General features: G+C 35.8%; 1 protein-coding gene across 6 annotated transcripts in view; it reads right to left on the bottom strand.

The window, feature by feature from the left end:
• The window catches only part of SLC4A10 (solute carrier family 4 member 10), a 477,442-nt gene that overhangs the window by 134,143 nt on the left and 322,986 nt on the right, over window positions 1-20,313 (bottom strand). For all 6 annotated transcript variants that reach the window (XM_055108674.1, XM_014343995.5, XM_024927814.3 and 3 more), the window contains one exon: window positions 10,852-10,990. In XM_055108674.1, coding sequence (XP_054964649.1) covers window positions 10,852-10,990 — 139 coding nt within the window. The remainder of the gene's footprint in view (window positions 1-10,851; window positions 10,991-20,313) is intronic.

The following is a 20,313-nucleotide window of genomic DNA, read 5'->3' as shown; positions in this document are numbered from 1 at the left end:
ATTTGAAAAACAAAAGCCAACCAATCCCAAATATAACAGAAGAAAAGAAATAACCAAAATATAGCTGAACAGAATAAAATGGAGATGAGAAAAATCACATAAAAGATCAACAAAACCAAGACTTGGCTCTTTGAAAGAATAAATAACATTGATATACTATTAGCTATACTAATTTTTTTAAAGGGAGAAGATAAAGATAAACACAATCAGAAAACAAAGGAGACATTACTACTAACCCGACAGAAATACAAAAACCCTAAGAGACCTAAGAACACCTCTGTGCTCACAAACTAGAAAAGCTAGAAGAAATGGATAAATTCCTGGGAATATTCAATTGCCCAAGATTAAACCAGAAATAAATTATTTTTATTTTATTTTATTTTATTTTTTTGAGACAGAGTCTTGCTCTGTCACCCAGACTGGAGTGCAGTGGCACAATCTTGACTCACTGCAACCTCTGTTCCTGCACTCAAGTGATTCTCCTGCCTCACATCACAAGTAGCTGGGACTACAGGCGCACACCACTGTGTCTAGCTAATTTTTTTGTAGTTTTAGTAGAGACAGGGTTTCGCCATTTTGGCCAAGCTGGTCTCAAATGTCTGGGCTCAAGTGATCCACCCACCTCAACCTCCCAAAGTGCTGGAATTAGAGGTGTGAGCCCTGTACCTGGCCTAACCAGAAAGAAATTGAAACCATGAACACACCAATAATGAGTTCCAAACTTGAATCAGTAATAAAAAAAACCTATCAACCAGAAAAAAGCCTTGGATCAGATGGAGTCACAGCCAAATTCTACCAGATGTGTAAAGAAGAACGGATACTGAAACTATTCCAAAAAACAAGGAGGAGGGGCTCCTCTCCAATTCATTCTATGAGGCCAGCATCATTCTCATACTAAAACCAGGCAGATACACAACAAAAAATCTTCAGACCAATATCCCTGATGAACACAGATGCAAAAATCCTCCACAAAATACTAGCAAACCAAATCCAGCAGCACATCAAAAAGCTAATCCACCATGATCAAATAGGCTTTATTCCTGGGAGGCAAGTTTGGTTCAACATATGCAAATCAATAAATGTTATTTATTACATAAACAGAACTAAAAACAAAAACCACATGATCATCTCAGAAGATGCAGAAAAGGCTTTTGATAAAATTAAATATCCCCTCATGTTTGAAACCCTCAAAAAACTAGGCATTGAAGGTGTACACCTCAAAATAATAAGTGTTATCTACAACAAACCTACAGCCAACATCATACTGAATGGGCAAAAGCTGAAAGCATTCTCCTTGAAAACTGGTACAAGACAAGGATGCCCACTCTCACCACCCTTATTCAACATAAGTCCTGGAAGTCCTAACCAGAGAAGCAGAAAAGAATAAAAAACAAAAGCCATCCAGATAGAGAAAGAGGAAGTCAAACCATCTCTCTTCGCAAATGATATGATACTATACCTAGGAAAACCATAATCTCTGCCCGAGGCTCCTAGGTCTGCTAAACAACTTCATCAAAGTTTTAGGATACAAAAATCAATATGCAAATGGTATATGTTTATATACACCAATAACATTCAAGCTGAGAGCTAAATCAAGAATGCAATCCCATTCACAATAGCCATGAAAATCATAAAATACCTAGGAATACAACTAAACAGGGACGTAAAAGATCTCTGCAACGAGAATTACAAGACACTGCTGAAATAAATCAGAGATGACACAAACAAATGGAAAAACATTCCATGCTCATGGATATGAAAAAAATCAAAATTAAAGTGGCATACTGCCCAAAGCAATTTACAGATTCAGTGCTATTCCTATCAACCTACCAATAACATTTTTACAAAATTAGAAAAAATGTGCACATTTTTCAAAATTAGAAAAAAATTCTAAAATTCGTATGGAACCAAAAAAGATCCCAAATAGCCAAAGTGATCCTGAACAAAAAGAATGAAGCTGGAGGCATCACACTACCTGACTTCAAACTATACTACAAGGCTACAGTAACCAAAACAGCATGGTACCAGTATAAAAACAGACACATAGACCAATGGAACAGGTTAATTACCCAGAAATAGAGCCACATATGTAGAACCATCTGATCTTCAAGAAAGCCAATAAAAATAAGCAATGAGGAAAGGACTCCCTACTCAATAAATGCTGCTGGGATAACTGACTAGCCATATGCAGAAGATTGAAACGGGACCCCTACATTTCACCATATACATAAGTCAACTCAAGATGAATTAAAGACTTAAATGTAAGGCCAAAAACTATAAAAACTCTAGAAGAAAATCCAGGAAATACCATTCTGGACATCAGCCAAAGAAAAGACTTCATGATGAAGATGCCAAAAGCAATTGCAACAAAAACAAAAATTGACAAGTGGAATTTAATTGACCTAAAGAGCTTTTGCACAGTGAAAGAAACTATCAACAGAGTAAACAACCTACAGAGTAGGAGAAAATGTTTGCAAACTATGCATCTGACTAAGGTTTAATATCCAGAATCTTTAAGTAACTCAAATAAATCAACAAGCAAAAAACAAACAACCCTATTTAAAAAGTGGGCAAAAGACATTAACAGACACTTCTCAAAAGAAGACATACTAATACAAGTAGCAACAAGCATATGAAAAAATGCTCAGTATCACTAATCATTACAGAAATGTAAACCAAAACGACAATGAGATACCATCACACACCAGTCAGAATGGCTATTACTAAAAAGTCAAAAGTAACAGAAGCTGGTGAGGTTGCAGAGGAAGGAGAATGCTTATACATTGCTGGTGGGAATGTAAATTAGTTCAGCCACTGTGGAAAGCAGTCTGGATATTTCTCAAAGAACTTAAAACAGAACTATCATTCATCCCAGCAATCTATTACTCAGTATATAACCAATGGAATATAAATCGTTCTACCATAGAGACACATGCACATGTATGTTCATTGCAGCACTATTCACAATAGCAAAGACATGGAATCAACCTATGTGCCTACCAGTAGTGGACTGTATAAAGAAAATGTAGTACATATACACCATGCAATAATATGCAGCTATAAAAAATGAGACAATGGCCTTTGCAGCAACATGAATAGAGCTAGAGGCCATTATCCTAAGTGAACTAATGCAGGAACAGAAAACCAAATACTGCAAGTTTTACAAGTGGGAGCTAAACATTCATACACATGGACCACAAAGAAGGGAACAACAGACACTGAGGCCTAGTTGAGGGTGGAGAGTGGGATGATCGAAAACTACCTATTCAGTGACAAAAAATATCTATCAGGTAAGGTGGAGGAGTGGGAGGATTGAAAAACTACCTAACAGCTGACAAAATTATCTGTACACCAAACCTGTAACACACAATTTACCCATGAAACAACCCTGCACATATACCTCTTGAACCTAAAATAAAAGTTGGAAAGAAAAAAAAAAAGAATACTGATAAGATGTGGGCTCTGTGTGTTGCTGTGTGTGTGTGTGTGTATGTGTGTGTGTGTGCAGTTCTATGCATTAAAAAAAACTTTTTTGAGACATAGTCTCACTCTGTCATCCAGACTGGAGTGCTGTGGTGCAATCACAGCTCACTGCAGCCACAACCTCCTGGGTTCAGATGATCCTTCCACCTCAGCCTTCCAAGTAGCTGGGACTACATAGCCAGGTACTATGTCTGGCTTTTTTTTTTGTGTGTATTTTTTTTATAGAGATGGGGGTCTCACTATGTTACCCAGGCTGGGCTTGAACTCCTGGCCTCAAGTAATCCTCCTGCCTTAGCTGACCACCCAAAGTGCTGGGATTACAGGCATGAGCCACCATGCCCTGCCTCCATTCTATGCATTTTTATCCCATGTATAGATAGATGTAACCTCTACCACAATCAACATACGAAGCTGTTCCATCACCACAAAAGAAATCCCTTGTGCTGCACCTTTATATTCTCAATCCTCACTCTATTTCTGCCCTCTGGAAACCACTAATCTATTCTTCATCACCATACTTTTGTTATTTTGAGGGTGTTATATAAATGGAATCATATAGTTTGCAACCTTTTGAGATTGACACTTTTTTACTAAGCATAATGCCCTTGATATACATTCAAGTTATTGTGTGTATCAGTAGTTTGTTCCTTTTTATTGCAGAGTAATATTCCATTATAAAGATGGATGTATCAGTTTGTTTAATCAGCCACCCATGGGGGACATTCAGGTTGTTTGCAGGTTTTGCCATTACAAATAAATTTGCTGTGAACACTCATGCAGAGGTCTTTGTGTGAACATGTTTTCATTTCTCTGGGATAAATGCCCAAGAGTCCAATTGCTGGATCATATAGTAAATGCATGTTTAGTTTTATCAGAAACTGTCAAACTGTTTTCCATAAATGGCTCTACCATTTTACATTCACACCAGCAATGTATGAAAGATCTAGTTTTTTCAAATCCTCACCAACATTTGTTATTATGACTATTTTTTCATTTTTATTATTCTATTAGGTATGCAGTAATATCTCAGAGCAGTTCTAATTTGCATTTTCCTGATGACTAATGATATTGAACATTTTTCCATGTGCTATTCGCCATATGTATCTCTTCTTTGGTGAAATGTCTGTTTGTGCCTTTTGCCCACTTTTCTAGTTGATTTATTTTCATACTGTTGAACTTTGAGAGTTCTTTATATGTTCTACATATAACACTTTTGTTGAATATCTGGTTTACAAATACTTTCTGTCTGTAGCTTGCCTTTTCATCCACTTAACAGAATCTTTCACAGCACAAACATTTTAATTTTGGTAAAGTTCAATCTATAAATATTTCCTTTTACGAATTGCGCTTTTGGTGTTATGTCTAAAAACTTGCCACCTAGCCCTAGGTCCTGAAGATTTTATCTTATATTTTCTTCTAAAAATTTCACGACTTTATGTTTCAAATTTAAATCTATAAACTATTTTGAATTAATTTTTATGTACTTGGTGAGGTTTATATCAAGGCTAATTTTTTGCCTGTAGGTGTCTAATTGCTCCAACATTATTTTTCAAAAAGATTATTTTTCCTTCATTTAATAGTTTTTGTCTTTTGTCAAAAATCAGTAAGCTTTACTTGTGCTGGTCTATTTCTTAGTTCTCTATTCCGTTCCAGTGATTTATGTGTCTGAAATGACATTTTAAAAAATCCAATTATTCTTCCTTCCTTTAGAATAATTTTCTTCAAGTTGAGGGCTTAATTCTCTGAGAAAAGAATGGAGCTCTTTTCAGAGAGTTTGGAACTTCAGGGAGTTCCAAACAGTTTGTTAGTTAAGATGACCAAATATAAGTTATATGCATGGATGGTTTGATGTACCCACAGGTTTTATGAGTATTATAGGAGGAGGCAGAAGGTACTTTCCATAAAAAGGTGCCCACATGTTACAAATATCAAGTTACTAAAGATACTAAACATTTCAAGATTCAGTGCTCTATGCCAGCTCCAGAATGATGCCAATTCTTTACATGAGATATTTAAATGAATATTGTTAAAGAGACTATTAAAAATAATACATACACATAAATACATAACTATATCTCTCTTTTCTGTTCTTTTAAATCCCATTTCATCCTTCAAAGATAGACATGAACAGATCTGGGAACACACCAGACACTGTTTCAAGATTTGTAATCACTGAATATACCGTCAGTTGCAAAATGTCTGATTGCAGTTAATGACCTAAAGTGCTGCAATTTGTTCCAGTTTTCAAATAAACTCTGCTGACATTTGTTTGAATAGCAAACCAAAGCAAACAAGAGTTTCAAAGCATGAATGAGATGTGAGGGATAATGCTAAAAAATAAATAAATAAAACTGTTGGCCAATTGCACGACCTTTTCTGTGGGGAGAGAGGGGTGGATTTAAACCCTGAGAAGATTATTTTCATTTCCTTCAGTATGTCTGGATCTGTTTTCATCCAAGATTAGCACATTGGAGTCTCTTTCCACTAAGCAACATTAAATAGGTGTTTCATGAATTCTTTGAGGATTAAGTTTATTATAATCTCCTCTACAATACTCATATTAAAATATACAGAATAAAATTATTCTGCCAATTAGGTGCTTCTAGAGAAGGTTTTTTCTAGAGAACTTAACTCTTTCTGGGTGTTCTATTCTCACTAACTCAGTTTAACTTTTCTAAGATTTTTAATCCTCTCATTCTACCCAAACAAAAAGAGTAAGTCTATCATCCAAAAGGAGTTATTATATCAACCAAAATTATAGCCTTTGGGGAAATAATGGATGTCTCAAGAAAAAAACATCCTCTTTTAGGATAGTTGGGGGACATGGCTGGGGTGGAGCTAGAGAATAACATGTAATCAAAGAATACCTATAGTCATCTTAAGGGGAAATGAAATACATCCAAACCTAGTGTTTACAGACATTAACTGTTCTTAATCCATATTATTTTCACACCTGTTCTTAATCCACATTATTTTCCCGTAAAAAATCCAGATGACTTAAACCGTTACTAATTTTGAATATCAAATGCCTTCACAGCATCAATAAAATTGTTTTGATGTAATAATCCTTTTCTATTCTGCCATGTATGTATCAGAAGCCTAACTGCTACCCCCTGCTTTGCCTCTTCTGAGTTCATTTGTGGGAAGCTTTTATAAAGGGTAACTACAGTGAGTCAAACATGTTGTCGCCACAACTGCACAGCTGTGGTAGCTTTGCTCACTTTTCTATTAATAACATTACATGTTATTTATAAGCAGGACATTGTAATTGTGTTGATTTCATTAGTCTCTTCATATGGCTTCTTTTAGGGTTTTTAAAAGTGAACAGCTGGTTTTTACAAACATTTATTAAATAATTATGATTCAAAAATTTAGCTTCAAAATCTAAAACTTTGCTTAAGTTTTACTTGGCAATGACAGTGGGCATAAATTATGCAAGATGTGATACATGACAGGTGGAATGAGCTGATAAAATATCCTTTTTGTTTCTGCTGTGAGGGTAGAAAATTATTAATCCCATCTGGAATACTAATCAAAAGAAAGAAGTGCTTTAAATGGTGATGCTAATGATTTTCTAGAATTAAATTGCATGTGAAAAATCAGATGGAGTCATGAATTAACAAAAATTAGCGTTTTTAGATGAATTCGGGCAATCAGAACAAAATTACTTCTGCCACTTTAAAACCTGTTACTTTTCAAAATCCTCAATAAATACGTTCTGCCCTTCCCTGAATCATTGTGTCTCAGTTAAAATTCATCTACCCTCCCCTTCAATATCTGTTATTATTTCCATTGCTCATCAGATGTCTCCCTGAAGCTCATACAGCTATAGCATGCATTAGATTCTAGAAGCTTGGCTACAAACATAGGTCCATCTAATAATATTAGAGAATGTGTATAATTAAATGGACTATCTTTTTTATTCTTTATAAATCAACAGCAATATATTTTGATGGTTTAGGACAAACATGTTATTGAGTTAATCCATTAGAGCATAACAAAAACCTACCTGCTCAACTGTAACAAAGTGAGAGTGCTATATTCTAGTATCGCTTCTGCAATCTCCTAGCTTTATGAGAGTGGGCAAGTTACAAGAAATTATTGGTTAAAATGAATGGGTCACTATTTGATCTGTAAGATGAAAAATCACCAACCACTATAAGAATAAGTGAGTTACTCTTGCCCAAATATATATTCCAATTTTACTTTTCAGCTCTATTATGTAGTATGAGGGTAAAGAAGGAACTCTAAAAGAAATGCTTCAACAAAATACTTCTTAGCAATAGGTTAAAGAGACTCTAACTAACCAGAGCTGTCTAGTCATCACAATCACCAGATCTCCTTCCTTCAAGTCACATAGGAACATCTGTTCCTTGTAACTCGTGGCAGACAGATGCTTCTGGTCTTAAACAGGGAGGGAGGAACTTTAACTTCCTTATCAAAATCATAAAAGAGCAAGTTATATCACTAATCTGTGGAAAAAATGATCTTATATTCCCTTTCTGTCACCAAATAAAGAAGATAAGCACATATATTACACATTTTTAAAACTACTACGTAGCTTTTGATGCAGTTGGAACAAAAAGTAGGTAGAAGTCTCTTAATCTTAATATGTACCAGGTTAAATAAAAACTATTTTAAATTTAAGTCTATATTTAAAGTATTACAATACAAAACATCATGAGGAAACTTATGTAAATTATTTTATTAAAAAGGTTAGTTCATACTGAATAACATGCCACCAATTTAAAGTGTTCCAAAAGGCAAATAAAGAAAATAATGAACGATTTATATAAAACAAATAAAGGAAATGAATAGTTCATTCCCATAAAAAAAATAAAAACATATGAAAAGATGTTGTACCTCACTAATAATTTGAATAATCAAATTAAAACAATGAGATTTATGTTTTATTTATAAAACTGGAAAAGACATTTTAAGCAGTTTGATAATTTACTGTGAAAGGATGTGGAGGAAATAAGCACTCTCATACACTGTTGATAGAAGTGTAAATTAGAAAAACATTTTATGAAGGTAAGTTTACAGTATTTATCAAAGGAAAAAATGTCTGCTCTCTTTGCTACATATGTTGCCATTGTCAGAAATTCACTTTACAGAAATACCTACAAAATAATGACAAAATATTTATGTGAGCAATCACTGCAGTGGTTTTTATGGAAAAAAAAATAACCTAAATGTCTATCTAGACTAACTGATAAATAAATAAATGAAAGTTCATCCATATAATTGAATGCAATGCAATCATCAAATAGATGATATAAATTTGAATTGCTGATATGGAAAATGTTCCAAATATATTAAGTGGAAAAGATAAGATATGAACACTGTATATTATATAATCCCTATTGTGTAAATTTAAAAGGGCATATATTTACATGCAGATTTAGCTATTAAATTTTGGGGGAAAGATGCACAAAAAAGATTAACAGTGATTACTTTTGAAAAGAGATACTGTGAATAAGCATAGAGAAGTATTTTTACTTTTCTGCCATCCTATACCTTGTGAATTTTAAATACTGGCAGTTATTAGTTTTATTTACTTTAAAATGTTAATAAGGATAAACTAGTTGGTAACCATTTTGGTTGTCTCATTTTTAGTGTTTTTTAAATAAAGGAGAGCTGTAAAGGCCACTGAAAATATATCAAACAAGAATTAACTGGGCCAGTGTTATTCACAACATTCATTTTCATAATTGAGCATTTATTTCTACACTGAGTAAAGTCAATGAATAAATGCAGCTACAAGTTTAACATGATCCAATGGAATTACTGTGGCTTTCAGACAGCAATTGCAATCTGAGGACCACTAATAAATATGCTTAAGATAAAGTCTTTCTAATAATAATGCTGTCCTACAGTGGAAGAGATAGCCTAACAAAACAATAAAACCTGTGTCAGCAGGGGCATGGTGGTTCACACCTGCAATCCCAGCACTTTGGGAGGCTGAGGCAGGTAGAGGACTTGAGGTCAGGAGTTCGAGACCAGCCTGGCCAACATGGTGAAACCCTGTCTCTACTAAAAATACAAAAATTAGCTGGGCGCGGTGGCAGATGACTGTGGTCCCAGCTACTAGGGAGGCTGGAGCAGGAGAATGGCTTGAACCAGGGAGGCAGAGGTTGCAATGAGCCAAGATCTCGTCACTGCACTCCACCCTGGGGGACAGAGTGAGACTCTGTCTCAGACAAATAAATAAATAAATAGATAAACACTAAACCTGTGTCAATGATATATTTAAGTACGTCCTGCTATCACTGCCTAGAATACTGTCCCCTCTGCTTTTCCGCCTAGCTAACTCCAACCCAACTCACAAGAGCTAGCTCAAGAATCGCCTCCTCCAGGGAAGCTACCCTGATCCTCTCTTTCACCTCGTGGTTTAGATAACTGCTACTCAAAGTTTGATTCTCAAACCCAAAACACTTTACATGACATCCTCATGGTCTGACTATGCCTGAGGCCTACTAAGTCTACATTTTAAACAACATTCCAGGTGATTGGTAGTCACATTAAAATTTGTGAAAAAGTGGGTAAATGACAACCCTGGGTGTGCCCACAGTTTCTTGTGCACACCTGTATCACAGCTTTCATTATACAGCATTCACAACTTTGTTTTCTTGTCTAAATTAGACTGCAAGATCCCTAAAGGCAAGATCTAAGATTTTTGTTGTTGTGCCATATCCATTGCACCTGGCACATAATGGACACTCTATAAATGTTTGTTAACTGAGCAAATCAGAAAGGATAAATGAAAAGTAAACACAAAATTTAATTCCAACTTTACAGAACTCTATCAATTATATAGCAATGTAAAAATCTTAATTACAAATGATAGAAAAAGTGATTTTAAAAGATATTTTTAAAAACCACTATGCTTAAATGTATGCATATCCTAGAAACATATTACAAATTATTTTTATCCTCATGAAAGAGCACATGAAATCCAGGACTGTACATAAAGCATCTTATCATAATATTTGCCCTTTCTTTTAAAAAAAGCCCACTTTCAAGTTATCATATACTATCATAAATTTAGGTGCAAGCCAGCAGCTGAAAAAATAGAAATAAACTACTTTTAGATTTCTTTTGTTTTGTTGATGACACACAAATTATGTTACTGTTTATCTTTAAGACTGCAGCTGTTGCTGGCTCTGCATCACCGTTTACTGTAATTACTGCCTTCAGATTTCTTTCTGACCCATATCCCGTTATAGGATATGCTCAGGCTAGATGAGCAACTTCTAAAATCAGCAGCAATCAGAGATGTTTGCAAAATTATTGCATTAGAAATCTCTTTTTCTAGTAACATGAAAATTCTTTAGTATACCTTCACCCTTTAACAAAAATCCTCACCTGGCTGTTTCTCGCCACTCAGCATCCTCACCTTCACGCCAACAAATCTCATCCAGTTCTGTGAAAAGGTCATGAGGAATGTGTTCCTCGTCATCATCCTCGGTTCCAAGAATAAACTGTACCCTCTGTGATGGGGTGTCTAAAAAATCAGAGACATGTATTACCATGAACATGTATTACCACAACCCTGAGCTTAAAATGTCCCAGTCACTGCCTTCAGCACCACCCCAAGCTCGCACCACCCCAAGCTCACACCTCCCGTGCTCCCCACTGCAACACTCATCCAAATCAAACTCAGGAACTAAAACCAAATTCATCATTACATGAAGTCCAGTATAATTTGAGAAAATAAATATGTAAAATGTATATATTAATGTATACATATAATAAATAATAAATAAAATATGATTCTTATTTTGGATTATTTTTAACACTCATGGAAACTATTTCTATTTCTCAGACACATATACTCATTTTCTCTCATCATATATGGTATATTTTATGGGTAATATTCAGAAGAGTAGATTATGATAAAATTCATTTATACTAAAACTATGCAGAATGTTATTCACCAAAAAAACTCCCTTGTGATCCTCCTTTGTAGTCATTCCTACCTCCCTTTTGTAGCCCCCAGCAACCACTGATCTGGTCTCTGCTGCTAGCTTTGCCTTTGCAAAATGTCATGTAAGTGGAAACACAGCATATAACCTTTTGAGACTGGCTTTATTCACTTAGCAAATGCCTTTGAGATTTTGAGATTTATCTGTCATTGTGTGTATTAGTAGTTCATTCTTTTTCATAGCTGATTAACAGTCAATTGCAGGAATGTACCACTCTTGGCTTATGCATTCACCTGCTGGAGGACATTTGGGTTTCCAGTGCTTGGTCCAATTATAAATACAACTGCTATAAGTATTCTTGTGTAGGCTTTGGTGTAAACATAAATTTTATTTCTCTAGGGTAAATACCTAGAAGTAGGGTTGCTAGTCATATGATAAGTTTACATTCAGCTTTCTAAGACACTGCCAAACTGCTTTCCAGAATGGCTGTACCATTTTGCATTCCCAGGAGCAATGCAAGAGCATTGCAGTTGTTCTGAATCTTCACCAGCACTTGGTATTATCAGTTGTTTTGTAGCCATTCTATGTAGTGGTATTTCATTGTGGTGTTACTTTACATTTCTATAATGGTTATTGTTGACAATTTTTCCTGAGTTTATTTGACATCCATATTTATTCTCTGGCAAAGTGTTTATGAAAACATTTTGCTTATTTTTATTGGGTTGTCTGTTCCTTACTGTCGAGTTTTGAGACTTCTTTATACATTCTGGATACACGACATTTTTTGAACATATGATTTGCAACATTTGTCTTTTCTCCCCATTTATAGTTTGACTTTATATTCTTTTAGCAGTGTCTTTCACTGAGGAAAAGTTTTAAATTTTGATAAATTCTGATTTGTGTGTGTGTGTTATAAATTATGCTTTGGTATCAAATTTGAAAACTCTCTGCATAAAGGTCATAAAGATTTTCTTTTATGTTTTCTTCTAAAGTTTCGTATATTATATTTTACATCTTGAAACTATGGTCCATTTTGAGTTAATTTTGGTATAAGATATGAGGTTTAATTCAAGGGTTTTTTTATTTTTTGCATATGGATGTTAAATTGTTCCAATATCATACCATTTATGGAAAAGACCCAAATAAAAGACACAGAAAAAGTATATTCTTCATGGTTTGTGCCATTTTCAAAAATCAATTAGTTATATTTGTTTGGACTGTTTTTCTGGACTTTCTAAAATGTTCCATTGATCTAGGCCTATATTTCAGTCAGTCCAGGATACTATAACAAAGTACCATAGATTGAGTGGCTTATAAACAACAGAAATTTATTTCTTGCAGTTCTGAAGCCTGGATGTCTGAAATCAGGGTGCCAGCATGGTTAGGTTCTAGTGAAGGACTTATTCTGGGTTGCAAACTGCTGTTTTCTCCTTGTAATATCACATGGTAGAAAAGGCTGAGAGAGCAGGTTCATTTTATAAGGGCACTAATCCCAATCATAAGGGCTTCACCCTCATGACCTAATTTCATCCCAAAGGCCCGATCTCCTAATACCATCATATTGGGGTGAGAATATCAACCTATGAGTTTTGGGGGAACACAAACATTTAGTTCATTGCTTTGTCTATTCCTATGACAATACCACACTTTTTTGATTACTATAGCTTTAGAGTAATTCTTAAAGTCAGATGTTATGAGTCTCCCAACTTTGCTCTTCTTTTTCAAAACTGTTTGGCTATTCTAATCTTTTTGCCTTTTGATATACATTTTAGAACAAGTTTTTCTGTATCTACAAAATTCCTGCTTGGAATTTGATTGATATTGCACTAAATCTATGGATCAATTTAGGGAGAATAGTATCTTAAGTGTAATGATTTTTCCAACCCATGGAAACTATGTGTATCTTCATTTATTTAGGTCTTCTTTCATTTCAAAATATTTACTTCCATCAGGTTTTATAATTTCCAGAACACAGATCTTCTACCTGCTTTGTTAAATTTATACCTAGATATTTCATTTCTTGAGGCTATTGTATTTTTTAATTTGTTTCCAATTTTTAATGCTAGTGTAGAGAAATGTGATTTATTTTCATGTGACCTTGTATCCTTCAACCTTATTAAACTTACTTATTATTTCTAATTTTTTTGTAGGTTCCATGGAATTTTCCAGGTAGACGATCATATATATGTGAATATGAACCATTTTATTTTTTCCTTTCCAAGCTCTTTCTCTATTTATTTATTTATTATTATACTAGCTAGAATTCCAGTACGATATTAAGTGGCAGTGGTGAGAGTGGCCATGCTTACTTTGTTCCTGGTCGCAGGGGGAAAACAGTCTTTCATGAATAAGTATGATGTCAGTTTCCCTTTGTCTGAGAATGCCTTTATTTAACCTTCATGCCTAAAGAATATGTGAGTAGATATAGAATCCTGGACTAAATGTTCTTTCAGCATTCTCAAATGCTGTTCCATTTCCTTTTAGCCCTCATGTTTCTTAATGAGAAATCTGCAATCATTGGAATCATTGTTGCATTTTTCTCTGGCTACTATTAGAATTTTTTCTTTGTTTTTAGTTTTCAGAAGCTTGGTTATGATACTTTTTAATAATTTTGGGATTTGGGGTTTTGTTTTGGTGTTTGTTTACTTTAGCATTTATCCTGTGGGAACCCTGAGCTTCTTCAATGTGTAAGTTTATGGGGTTTTTTTTTCCAGAAATTTTCTTTCTTCTTTTCTTTCGTTTCTTTTCTTTCGTTTCTTTCCTTTCTTCCTTTCTCTTTCTTTCTTTCTTTCTTTCTTTCTCTCTCTTTCTTTCTCTCTCTCTCTTTCTTTCTTTCTTTTTCTTTCTTTTCTTTCTTTTCTTTCTTTCACTCTGTCACCCTCACTGGAGTGCAGTGGTGTGATCTCTGCTCACTACAACCTCTGCCTCCCAGGTTCAAATGATTCTCCTGCCTCAGCCTCCCAAGTAGCTGGGATTACAGGCATGCACCACCACACCCAGCTAATTTTTGTATTTTTAGTAGAGATGGGGTTTTGCCATGTTGGCCAGGCTGGTCTCAGACTCCTGACCTCAAGTGATCTGCCTGCCTCAGCCTCCCAAAGTGCTGGGATTACAGGCATGAGCCACCACATCTGTCTTCAATTATTTCTTCCATAGTTTTCTGTTTGTCTGTTTGCTTCATACTCTTTCTCTTCGCTTCTGATATAGTGACAGCAGAATCAACTGAGAACAGTCATCAACAATAGCCACAGCTTGTCTTGACATCATCTTTTCTCTGACTAATTTTCCCATAAATACGCCATCAGTCACGGATAAATCTAACCAACAGATGCTGGAAACAAGTTCATCCACTTTGTCTCATACATGTCTTTACTTAAGGTCACTATCAACAGGACTCAAAGCAGAAGGATGGGACCAATCTACAGTATATACCTCAACCACACTGCTGATGTATTCAGCTGCTGAACCCAACAAACTGAATAAATCCCCCAAACCATAAAGCTTTCCCTTACAAAGCCATGTGACTTTCTCCTTAAGTTTCTATATTAACCTTTCCACTTGGCCGGAGGCATTAGATCAGGTACAGCAGGATATATAAGCAATTGCACAGTCTCTTCCTTGGACCACAAGGAGGTAGCTGAGGGCAATCCTATCATCCATAAAAACCTTAGTCCATGAACTGAGGCTAAAGAAGACTGGAATTGTATCATTAATCTTTTAGATTAAATTCAGGGGCAAATTTCTTACCAATTTTTCTAATTTGATGATTACCATTGTAGGGATAACTGCCTGTAGGGCACACAAAACTAATAAGTCAATTATCCCTCCAGGAAGCTCATCCTCATAGCCAAGTGTAGATTTTGGAGTTCTCTCCGAAATCGTCTGAAGCTTATATAATCTACTGGTGGTGTTCGCTTAAACATTCAAAGGTCTCTTATGACCATCCCTGTGGTTCAAGTCACTATATTTTTGATAGGGAGGGAAAATAATGCATGATTTGGACATAAGACATGCAGTCTTGGCCGGGCGCAGTGGCTCATGCCTGTAATCCCAGCACTTTGGGAGGCCGAGGTGGATGGATCACGAGGTCAGGAGTTCAAGACCAGCCTGGCCAGCATGGTGAAATCCCATCTCTACTAAAAATACAAAAAATTAGCTGGGCATGGTGGCATGTGCTTGTAGTCTCAGATACTCAGGAGACTGAGGCAGAAGAATTGCTTGAACCCAGCAGGTGGGGGTTGCAGTGAGCCAAGATTGCGCTATTGCTCTCCAGCCTGTGTGACAGAGCAAGACTCCATCTCAAAAAAAAAAAAAAAAAGACATATAGTCTTAAGGGTTAACACAATGGTCCTAGAAAGAACATGTTATTTATGATGACTGTGACCCCAAAAATGGACCAATGTCATTTAGAAGACACAGGTTGGCAATGTCTCCAACAGGGCCTCCAGGCCAGCTAGTTGGCCTTGGGGTTCTCGGTTCAGTTCAGATAATTGAGATTATCCCTGTTTTTTAGAGAAACTGCTTGGGGACAGTCAGTCCAATCTGATCTATTTATCCATGCAAGCTACTACATGGCATTCATCCACCCCATGGAATGAGTGATTGATGGTTATAGAAAGAGGGGTAAAGAAGACACCCAAAGGTGTTAATAGGTTTTGTGTGTGTGTGTGTGTGTGTGTGTGTGTGTGTGTGTGTGTGTATGTAGGCGATAAAGGATCTTTCCCTGATGTTTCTAATAAACTTCTCCTCAAGGTTAAAAGCAATGATGATCAAAATGCAGGCAGAGACATCTGATGAAGAATGTTAAGCCAGCAGGAAATTACATTTAAAGCATTTACCACAGTTTGAGAGACTCACACCAAGGACTTTTCTTTATGTGGGAGGCTCCAGGGGAAGTTCTGAAAGATCATTGATTTTACTCCTGCACCTGAAATGCAGAGTGTGTTCCATTCCGGTAGCTATAATTTCACTGTTTTTCTAACCATCCTCTATCATAGCCAAACCTTTTGTTGGGAAGGGTCAGAATAAGGGAGAAAAGGGCATTTTTATAAAATTTACAGAGACTCATTATGTCCCCTACATTAATGGTACATTTGGGCAATTGTAGGGGGTCTTGGCAAGCTGTATACTCAACTAAATGGTTACTACTCTTACAATGTAGGACCAAATGAAGCCAACAAGCATATCCAGTTAGCTATATAAGAATTAAATAAAAATTCCTGAGGCCTCCCTTTAGCTGGACTACCATTTGGAGGATGTACCAATCAGGCTGGCCTGAGGTTTCTGTAACAAGAAAGAATAACACATTATGCCCAGAAATGGTCATGGTGGAACACTGATTTTTCAATATAAGTTTATATAAAATCTTAACCCTTTCATCTTGATTATTATCCACATAGAGGCTGAGAGGAGATGATCAGCTTCTGCAGAAGCCACATTCAGTGACCAAACCATCTTACTTATATGTGTGCATCAGAAGGAGGTGAGAGAGGCAGAGTTGGAAACTTTTTTTAATTTTTGAAGAAGCCCTTCCAACATTTAACAATACCAGATGCCGATGGATGATAGGAAATGTGGAAGGTCTATCACATACCTTGATTATCAGCCAATTGTTGTATGGCTTTGGGGATTAAAAAGTGCATGACTCTCTGACTGTGAATGGTTCAGAAATCTGAATACATAACATAGATTAGTTTCAAGGGTCACATGGTGCGTCTAGAATAAACTAATTGGCTGTAACAGCAACAACATCCTCAGACTAGATAGATGTGCCTGCTGCCGTTCTATCAATACAACATTTATTAAGTTCTTGCCTGGTTCCAACATAAGGGTGAAATAACTTTTCTAGAACTTCAGGCTGACCACAAGAATTTATCTAAATTTCTTTGATGACCTTTTCATTCTCCAGGGGGTCACTTATATTAGCATTATGAAACCAATCTGGGGCTGTAAGAGTGCAATACTAATTAATGCCTCATCTATAGTTTCCCCTTGATTTTGTCTCTTCCAGAGAAATCTCCATAAAAGGGCCAAAGTTATTTTACAGCAGATAGAACCCATTACAGAAAATTCCAAGACTTTCTACTGTCATCTCCAGATGGATTACAAGTTGGCATGATGGTAGGAGAGTCTGAGCAAAAAAGATATCCCAGTTTTGGCCATTCTTCTATTACCAACATTCCATCACCCACCTCACTCATTTTCCAAGAAAATCAGCCAAAGTTCTAATAATTTGCCTGGTTTCTGTACATAATAGTCATAAATTTTCCTCTCATGCTCACTGTAGGTATGTATCTCTAAAATTGTTGTCTGAAAGAAAATGCGGCCGGGCGCAGTGGCTCACGCCTGTAATCCCAACACTGCACTTTGGGAGACTGAGGCGGGCGGATCACGAGGTCAGGAGATCGAGACCATCCTGGCTAACACAGTGAAACCCCGTCTCTACTAAAAATACAAAAAATTAGCCAGGCGTGGTGGCAGGCGCCTGTAATCCCAGCTATTCGGGAGGCAGAGGCAGAAGAATGGCGTGAATCCGGGAGGCTGAGCTTGCAGTAAGCTGAGATCGCGCCACTGCACTCCAGCCTGGGCGACAGAGTGAGACTCTGTCTGAAAAACAAAACAAAACAAAACAACAACAACAAAAAAAGAAAATGCAAACTTGTTCCTCTCTCCCCACCCCACAGCCCAAATGAATCTAAGTACTAATTGTTACAATAAGTGAACCTGAGACTACTGCCAGACTGTAATCTCCCTGCCTAAAGGACAATTAAACCATATCTATTGCCTGGTTCTCAGCTTGCAACTACCTCCCCAAATCCTCCTCATTAATGAGCAATAGAGTAGAAGAATATTTATTGCTCTGCTTACTAGACAATTTGGTCCACAAGTTTGCTACCAATACCAATGGACTTCTTTCAAAGTCTATTAATTAGCTGTGAGGCCATCATCCTTCTTTCTCCAAAAGCCATGTCTCTGTCAGTATCCCTTCCTCACTGCCAAAACTGCCAAGAATTGTGAAGGGTATCAGCATTTGCCGGGCCAGTTTTATGGATGCTAGCAAAAGCCATGAGACTCTTGAGTCAGAGACAAAAGACGGTTTATTATGCACAGAATAGTAGTACCTAGAGTATCATCATTTGTGTTGCATTCTGAGCCCCAACTCCCACAGAAGGGTGTGCAAAGGGCCAGGAGATGCTGCACATGTAGCAGGATGTGTGACAGGGGAGAACCAAGGTAAGGAACTCAAGTCTTTCATAATGGACAATAATCCTTACTGATTGTTGCCCCATAAGGAGACATTATCTTTACTGTATAAAGATAAAAAACCTACCCCTTGCTCCAGAGAGAGACACTATCTATATCTTCCTAGTGTGTTCACAATACAAACATACTTGTAAAGACAGACAGGCACAAAGGCACTTAGTGCCTTTGCCCAAAAGATGTTTGGGAACATAAGGGATACATGGAGATTTGTCTCCCAACAGCCATCTTCATGTTCTGATCACTCTCAGAAAAAGAAAGAAAAATCTTTGAATTAAAAGCTTTTTGTTGAAATTGAAACTTCTTTGTAAACCTTTTCACCACCTTCCTACCTCTAAATATTCCTGATTTTATTTGCCCATTCTTCAACGCATTCTTTGAGGGGGGAAAAAAGAATTCTTGGGATTTTGCTTTCATTATTTCCTTTTTCATTATATTTTGTACAGATTATATGATTTTTACCTAGAAATCTTTACTAGGTTTTAAAAAGAAAACCCATACTATTCCTATATGGCAGCAAAAATTATTAGTCTAGCCAGAAAAAAATTCATTTACCTTAGAAGAAAAATATAAGATTAGGAATAAATCCAGCAAAATTATGTAGTATATTTGTGATAAAAATTATAAAAATTTATTGAATGATGAGGAAGCCTTAGTCATAAAAAAAAAATCATGAATTCAATGTTAGTTCAATAAAACATCTGGTATGTTTTAAACTTTTCAAAACACAAAAGAATGAGTAAATCAGTAACAGCTATAGAGCAATTACTGAAATTTATAATATTAATCATTTCATATATGAAAATAAACCAATTAATAAGTTATTGAAATAATTAGGTTACAACTAAGTCATAATTGAGAGTATTTCAGAGGGCAAAGGTGAAAAATAAACACACAATGATAATATAATGTCATATTTCTGTGTAAATAAATATCTGTGGTAACTCTTGCCTAACTCAGCCTCATCTTCTGCCAGTCTTTCCCTTGCTATTACAGTCTAGGTACATTAGCCTTCTTTAAGACTCTTAAAAATATCATGCTCTTCCCTACCTCAGAATCTTGTAGCTGTCTTAGACATCTACTCTCTGCTTAAATGTAGTATACTTTGGCACACCTACCTAATCATCTTTGTAAAACAGACATATGAACACATACATATCCACATCTAAGCATATTCATATACAAACAAATCAGGCCCCTGTTATCCTAACTTATAGCACCCTACATCTCTTGATCTACTTATCACAATTGCAACTAATAATTAATTGTGCAATAATTGATTTTGCATCTATCTCTTTGCTAGAATGGATAAAATATAAAGGCAGAAACCATGTTTGTTTTATTCACTGCTATATCCTCAGTAAATATCAAAGGTTTAACAAATATTAATTTATTTAAAAGATGAAACCAAGATGTATTTTGTACACTTTTGGCTTTTTTTAAAAATTTTATCTTGTTGTATGAACTTTATGCATAGCTTTCTGGGTAAAGTAGGGTAATAAAATATATCTCATCAACATGTCAGCTTGTTTGTTTCTGGGTTTTTTTTAAAAACAGAAAATAAGCTTGCTCAAAGTTTCCAGTCTTATTCTGTAACTGTAATTACAATAACAGGAAAAAAAAAAACCTCACAACTACCTTA

The sequence above is a fragment of the Pan paniscus genome, chromosome 13 (assembly GCF_029289425.2).
Source record: "Pan paniscus chromosome 13, NHGRI_mPanPan1-v2.0_pri, whole genome shotgun sequence".
In the NCBI taxonomy this organism is placed as follows: Eukaryota; Metazoa; Chordata; class Mammalia; order Primates; family Hominidae; genus Pan; species Pan paniscus.
Note: the sequence above shows the minus strand (reverse complement) of the source record. Positions and strands in the feature narration are given on the sequence as shown.